Source organism: Eurosta solidaginis, chromosome 3 (genome assembly GCF_040869045.1).
Source record: "Eurosta solidaginis isolate ZX-2024a chromosome 3, ASM4086904v1, whole genome shotgun sequence".
Taxonomy (NCBI): Eukaryota; Metazoa; Arthropoda; class Insecta; order Diptera; family Tephritidae; genus Eurosta; species Eurosta solidaginis.
The window spans coordinates 169,253,912-169,261,883 of NC_090321.1; the positions used below are offsets into that span (position 1 = coordinate 169,253,912).

General features: G+C 38.9%; 1 protein-coding gene across 1 annotated transcript; it reads right to left on the reverse strand.

Annotated features, from left to right (window-relative positions):
• Positions 1-4,964: 4,964 nt before the first annotated feature.
• On the reverse strand, positions 4,965-7,723 carry LOC137246776 (activity-regulated cytoskeleton associated protein 1-like). Its single transcript, XM_067777785.1, has one exon. The coding sequence runs from the start codon at positions 7,630-7,632 to the stop codon at positions 6,874-6,876; it is 759 nt and encodes a 252-aa protein (XP_067633886.1). The 5' UTR covers positions 7,633-7,723; the 3' UTR covers positions 4,965-6,873.
• Between the last annotated feature and the right edge of the window lie 249 nt (positions 7,724-7,972).

A 7,972-nucleotide genomic window follows, 5' to 3' on the forward strand; every position in this document is an offset into this window, starting at 1 on the left:
TTCTTATAATGCATCACCCTTCTCTGCATATCGATCTTGATGTGATGGTCAACCAAGAAGTCCACTCCCAATATGACTTCATCAACAATCTCCGCCACAACAAATTTGTGTAGAACCATAACCTTCCATATCACTTCTCCCTGAACTTGGTTATACTCGCCAGTGACCGTACGCAACTTTGCTCCAGGTAACGGTTTTACTCTCCTGTTGACCAAGTCAGATCGGATCAAGGAATGAGATGCGCCCGTATCTACAGTCAGTACTCGTTCTTTGCCATCCACATTCCCTCCGACGGTAAGACTGCTCGATTTTCTGCCAATTTGCGACACAGATATCACAGGGCATTCAATAGCTGGATCTAGCTCTCTACCTCTTACTCGCTCTTGCTCATCTCCTCCAGCTTTGCGTTTACGGCCACTCACATTGTTGGAACTATTAGGACCAAGATTGCAATGACGTGCAATGTGACCGGACTTCCCGCATTTGAAGCACTTGATAACTTTTTCACTCCGCTTTTGCCATCCTTTCAGCGCCTCCAATATTGCGTCTACCCACTCTGGCCTTTCTACTTCCACACGGCGAGCTTTGTACGCTGGCTTACTCAAAAGTGAGGCTGTTTCCTGAGTCAGTGCATGCGATACCGTTTCAGCAAACGTTAGTTTTGGATTCGCATATGTAGCCCGCTTCGTTTCCACATCTCGTATGCCATTTATGAAGCTCTGGATTTTTACCCTTTCAGTGTATTCCACGGGTGCGTCCGCATTTGCAAGATGAGCCAACCTTTCAATATCTGAAGCAAACTCCTGCAATGCCTCATTTGCTTTTTGGTAGCGGTTTTGCAACTCAATTTGGAATATCTGTTTCCTATGCTCGCTTCCATAACGTCGTTCTACAGCAGCCATCAATGTTTCATAACTGTTCCGTTCGTAGTCTGGAATCGTCTGTAAAATTTCCGCTGCAGGCCCTTTCAATGCCACGAACAGTGCAGCAACTTTATCTTCCGCATTCCATTGGTTCACTGCTGCGGTCTTCTCAAACTGTAGCTTAAAGACCTGAAAAGGAACAGAACCGTCAAAGGATGGTGTCTTTACCTTTGGATTACTCGCTGAAACAGCTGGGCGGTTTAGTTGTAACTGCTCCATACGACCTTTTAACGCTTCTATTTCGGCATCAATTTTGTCCTCGAGTTGTAAAATTTTTGCATCCTGCTCTTCCAGTTTCACAAAGAGCTGCGATGATACCTGTTCCGAAATTTGTGCCGACATTTCAGATATACGTGCCTCTTGCGCTTCCAGTTGAGATGCCAAATATGTCTTCTGTTCTTCCAATTGTGATGTTATACGGGTTTCCTGCGATTCCAGTTGGGATACTATATACGTCTTCTGTTCTTCAAGTTGTGAAGAAATTTGTGTTTCCTGTGCTTCAATCTTCGATGTTATTCGTGTCTCCTGCGCTTCCAGTTGGGATGCCAATTGCGACGACATTGATGCTACTGTCGATGTTTGTGCAGATATTGCAGCCAATATCATGTTCAAGTCTGTGCTGGTAACTGTCTGCGATGTTTCGTTTTTCTCTTCAATTTTTGTTGTCTCCTCGCCATCAAGGTGAAAGACATACTCTTCCACGTTAGTTCCCTCTAATTCCATTGCCTCTCGTATTCGTGCCTGAAGTTCGAGTTTATTGCCGGTTGTATTCAATCCACGGCTGTCCAACTCCTTCTCCAGTTGCTGGATCTTCAATTCACTGAATTTTGCCATGTCCTTGTTGTCCTCTGGAATTTATTCAAAAATTCCTCTTCTGACACCAATTGTAACGAATTTACTTGCAAATCCTCTTATTTGCAACCCTCTGCTAAGTTCGTATCGCTAAACTGTTGAATAAATAACTCCAATATTGAATAATTGAAAAATGGCCTTTATTACGGTACTTCACAATAACACTTATACTTTGCTACTCGCTGGCTTAATAACCAAACTGATTGATAATTCAATTTTGAACTCTACTATTGGGCGCCAGATCGCGTGCTTAATCAATAACTGATTGATTGCTCAACTCAAACTGAATTCCTTCTTACTCGCTTGCCCCGCTTTTATAGTTTACGCTGCATACTTCTAGGCTCTTCGATTTCCAGAACTTACTAGTTGTTTCGGCTACAAAATCGCCAGCCACAACTACGTGCACAAATTATTGCTCTCTCTTGTGACAACTCAGATAAGATATATGCATGTGTTTGTGCATTAACTCTCCGCTGCTCGTATACGTACATGGTACATATATGTAGACGCAGTTATTGTTTCGTTTATGTAGATACATAATGATTGAATTATTGATGTGCATTCACGTCACTGCTTAGCATCGGCTTAGAGACGATAGCATTGCTCAGTGCTGCTAACATTCGTTACAATATTTTAAAAAAATAGCAGCTGCATTCAATGCAAAAACATTTCATAAAAACATTTTAGGTACAAAAGATTTAGATTCAGGTATAAAAGTTGATAAATTGTCGCTTACATCTATACTAACTCATGTTTCAATCACTACATTAACAGTTTTCTTCTTTGAGTTCTTTAAATACCTCAGTTGACAAAAAGTTTTTTTCGTATCTATATTATGACAACTACTGTTAGTTTATTTCATCAACTCTTTAGTTTTTATTAAATCCGAAACTGTGTTTATTTTAAGTATATTTCTACACTCAGTTTTAATCAAATTTTGTATAGAAAATATACTTTCTACGTTTGTGGATGAATGTGGAAACGACAATATGCCTTGAAATATTCATTAAATATTGGAAAACGTTTACGCATTTATGTTATTTTTAACTGACCTTAATTCTTCTCAAAAACTGCATATATTTAATTCTTGAATTTTTTAAGGCTCTCATGCTCTGCCAAAGCTCTAAATTCAGAATTAATTATCTCTATTTTAGCAAATGCAGATTTCGGAAACAAGCCCATAACTAAAGGCACAATACTATTTGTTTCACCGCTTAAAATACTTTCTGCTGAAAGCTTTGTTGCCCACAACAAAGTTTTATCATTCAAATTTACTTTCTTTAATAAAGTTCTACAAAATTGTATATAAAATTGTTTAGCACAGCTTTTAAATATGTGTACGTCATCTTTTTCGAAAAGGTTGTTTGATAGAATAATATCCACATTAACACCGCCAGTAAACTTCATCTGGGGTTAAGTGATTTTTGTCTGAATCAATATTTAACATCCAAATAAGACTGGAGTTTAAATAAGATTTTTTTATAAAATTTTTAATTTGGTAATAAGTTAATGTATGCGAATATCTTCAGACTGCATTTCTATTTTCACATTATTTATTTCATTTAAAATATAAGAAATAAATGTAAAATATACTTTATAAATAGGACTTTGAAAAATTTCAGATATAAGATTAATATTTTGACTACTGCTTTTATTTTCAAATACGTAAAGATTGAAATAATACTTGAGGGCATCCCATTGCTGAAGAATTCTATCTATGACTGCTTGTCCAGAAAGTCACCTTGTGGGAGCGTACTTTCGTATAACATGCATTTCTGTACCGAAATGTTCTTGAAAACTCTGAAAGTCTGCCCTCCTAAGGGGGCTATTACAAACAGGCCCGTCGAGAGGGGGGATCGATAGATAGCAATCATTTTAAATTTCAACAAATTTTAAAAATCTCTTAACATGTCTGCACCCCGCATAAGGTGTTGTTTTCGGAAAGGAAAAATTGCCTTCTATCTTTTGGTCCATTTATATAAAGGTAGTACTTAAAATTTTTTTATCCTCTTTTTATTAAATATTTTTTTTTCGTTATTATTGTTCTACGAATTTTTTATATTTTTTAATTTCGGTACTTTTTAGAAGTCGTATCATTGGAGAGGCAATGTCTCCGATTCGCGTCTCAGCGTGGACTCTTTATCTGTGTGTGTAGTTAATTGCCCTGCAAAAAATGCGATCAGACTAGGATGAATCCGGGATGAGTCGCAAAAGAGATGCTTCCAATGCCAGTTTTGATCTCTTTATATGAGTTGAACTGTTCCCTTTTGTGTGAGCATGTCCTATGAAGATATTAATTGTATCCATTTATACCTGAAAGGGATCGATAGGATCAATCCCCTTTGTACCTATATGGGAGCATTTGAAGACTAGTGCCTTTCGGTACAATAAGGACTCAAATAGGGAACAGTCGCATTTTTAACCCCGATGGTAATAGAATGATACTCACCGATGTAACCCATTTTAAAACAAAATAATAATTAAAACCATTTCAAACTGAATAATCCTGTACTGTACTCGAAAAAGACTATAGAAGCAATAAATTATGACCAAATGTAGACAAAAGAGATCAATCGGAGACCAATCTCTTTAGGGATTAATCGCATGATTTTTTGTGGCGTTTGCGCTGATGTTGTTATGTGGACGGTTGGAGAGACATTATCTGCAATCCGTCCCTTTGATTCAACATTTCGATTATTTATTTACTTATTTTGCGATGGAAAGGTCTGGTTTCCTATCCGCATTTCTTTTGGGTTTGGTACTTTCCTAGCCGCTATTCCAGCACCGCTTCGGTACTGTCGCTGATCAATCTCATGATTGCTTGTACATTGGTGGAGAAGCTTGTAGCATCCATAAACTTGCTGATTCATTGTGTTCCAAAAGGATTCAAATTAAAATGTTTCAAAATATTATTTTTTATTATATATAAAGTCGGAAACGACTTCTCATTCAAAGTGGTCCATTTTATTATACTTTCATATTTCTTTTCTCTTAGTCACTGGGAGCTCACTACCTGATTGCTCGTCACAAGAAAGGCGAAACAGCACCTTTTATGAGATAATCCGGGAGAAAACAAAAAGATATTTAAGTTCGCCAACATCCTACGAAGGCCAATTTAAAAACCACATTTCCTGAAACTTACGTGTTACATTCTTATCTTTTCTAAAAAAAAGGCCAACAAGTTTTGTTTTGGGTTTCTTGGTTTAATTGTTTTAAGCGTTTTTGTTTGGGTTTTGAGATAATTGGATAGATTAGTTAGTGTTTTCCGTTCAATAGCCCCCCATGCGAATTCCCGCATTACTTGATGCCAAAAAATGTATGTATTACATACACAAATGTGACGATTTAAGCGTCGATCAAGCGAAACCGAACTATGGACCAGCACCTCCAGAAAAATGTAAATGGCGCATTCGGTGAACGATAAATGATCGACGCTGCTGATAGCTCTCAACCTACATTTGGGGTAGTAGGAGGCGCTATCAAATAATGCGGGAATAGTACATGGGAAGCTAAATGAAACGGGGGGTCTAGGACTGTCAAGGCATTTCCGGAGGCGAATGTCGTGACGCGTCATAGACCAAGGAAAATGTAAGTGAAGGTGTTGGTGTGCCAAAATTCTGTCACGGCGATAAGTCGCAGTGCGTCAGTTTAGCGTACCAACTGTACGAATGGCGTGAGTTTAGCCATCGTTGTACGTTTTTTCTAGACTTAGACGAACTTTATATATAGTGTCTAATGTTGTTGGTGTTGTGCTACATACTGAATTGTTGCACTTATGCTCTACACTTTTCAACCAGTAGACATATGAGGATAAATCATTGCCATTGGTGTTAATAGATGACACTCGCGTGCAGTTTTGCATCTCCAAGGAAACACTTAACGCCACGGGAGGTCGTGTGTCAACACAAGTGGCAATGATGTATCCATCATATGAGTACATGGTGATTTGAGTGTAAAATATCGTACAACATTTCGTTATGTAACGCAAAATTTTGCTACCTTGAAATGACGTGCTCAGAACAAACACGATAAGCGTACCAAGCATATGGACTAGGTCACTGCTTAATTTGCTCGTCGTTTTCGCTCTGAGCCCGTCAAATGCAAACGCCAAAATGCAAGTCATTCAAAGGTTAGCAGCTCAGAAAATGCTAATGCGCATATTGGACTTTGTGAAATGCGAAATGTTTGACTTAAGAGGTTTCAGCGTGTGCGCTCAAGGTAGCTGAATTTGAGTCAGTCTTAAGTTCAGCTATAGAATTCACCTCTGTCCTGAGTATTTCGTTAAACATTTTTTATGCCTCGATCTCAAAAAACAAATAATTTATGTTCAATGTATTTAAAGCCCGACGCTATACCAGACCGTCCCGCCGTTTCAGGCATTTATGAATTTTAGTTCTTTTGTCAGCTAATTTATCCAAAAAAGTAGCTGATAAGAGAGCTGCAATATTGCAACACCTTAAACGCCTGCACAGTCTGTTGTGGAGTTTTGGCTTTTGGTTCTAACGTATGTTCGTGTCAAGCTGCTGTGATCATTACAAAGATCTCAACTTCTTAACAAGCCTCTACGTTGCCAATTAGAATAAATACACGAAACACTTGATAATATTTTGGTAATTGGGGTCGATGCTAAAATTTCACAAAATACTTAGCGAGGTAGATCCAAAATGCAGCCTTTACTGACTTGTATAACTGAGCGCGCTCCTGTTTTACAGAAGCGTGTGTTATAGCCGTGCTCGGCACAGCGTGTGTTTGTGTTTGCGGTTGAATGGAATGTTTGGCGAGTTCGAAATGGCAATATGAACTTTCTCTTCCCTTCAAAGTCATGCCCATTCGCAGTTAAAGTAATCAGAGCTCCACTTAAGAGCGATGATTACTTCGATTCGCAAGCAGACTTTGCAACTGGATTTAAGAGTCATATAGCGCACTTCGAACACTACGTTTGATTGTGTTATGTAATGCAGAATAGATATTAGTTTACAATATGAACTTATCGTTAATTATTTTATCACAAATTATAAAAAGATGCGGCGGTACTGATTGAGTTCCTTCGGCTGTCGCTGCTGCGTTCTAATGTTGATGATGGTACGCAAAGTTTGTTTTATTCTGACTTGTCTTTACTTTTACCTTCTTCTTTATTTCGTTCAATTTCGCTTTTGCGCTTCCGGCATTCGTCGTATGTGTGTCCTCGGAAATTACAAAACGAGCAACGTTTTAGGCGTTTAGTGTCACGAGCCTGCGCTGATTGTGAAGCCTCAAATTCCAAGTTGTTGTATTCTATGATCCGGCCCTTCTCAAGTAACTCGCGGAATGTTTGCACATCTTGCCGCTGTATATGTTTTCGATATTTTATATGCAAAAGACCAAAAATTAAGTCTAATTCGGTCTCCACATCGTGACGTCCTTCTGGCAGTTGGGCGAGTAGCGCACGTTTTTGGCAAATAAAAGTGTCTATGGCGCTGTGTTCGTCCTGTTTTCGTCCAAAGAGTTCCAAGTAAATTTGATATGCAGGTTTCTTTGGTGCGAAATTCTCGCGTATCATTGAGATGGCGGCGTCCCATGTTTGTGCTTCTTTGCGCACTCCTTGCCACCAGGTCGAAGCGTTATCCACGAGCAGTAGGGAAAGCCCTTTTAGGGCATCCTCATCGCTGATAGCCGCAATTTCCTTATAGGTGACAATGGATGTAATAAACTCTTCAACGCTCTCATGGTCGCGTTTCCCGCGGAAACGGCTGGTGCAATTGGTAAAGCTGCCCTTTGCTTGGACAGTCGTTGGTGTGGCTTTGCTGTCACCAGAGACAGCGGCTTCAATTAAAGACTTGAGTTCTTCTTTTGTTAATCGAATTACGTTTTCAGTCATTTTTTCTTTTGTTTACTTTCACAAAATAGCAATTGTATTTTTCAAAGGATTTCACTGAGAAAAGTAATTGAAATTTTAATTTCCATTCACCCGCGATGGTCGTATGAGACTAGCCGTTTTGATTCAATCCAGCCTAATTTATAGGCATATGAGCTTTGAATTTAGGACTGCTGCGAATTTGGAATTCTTTAATCCGCGGATCCGAATATGACCGCAGTTCCCAAATATCACTGAGATATAATTGATTAGCAGATAAACGATCTGATGTAATCTTCGGTTCCGGTCAGATTCGGCTGAATAGAGCAATCGGCATCGGCTGAAAATTTGAAACATCGGCCGA

Bases quoted from the DNA above. Each gene is read 5' to 3' on its own strand.
- LOC137246776 (XM_067777785.1), bottom strand. From the start codon at position 7,632: ATGACTGAAAACGTAATTCGATTAACAAAAGAAGAACTCAAGTCTTTA.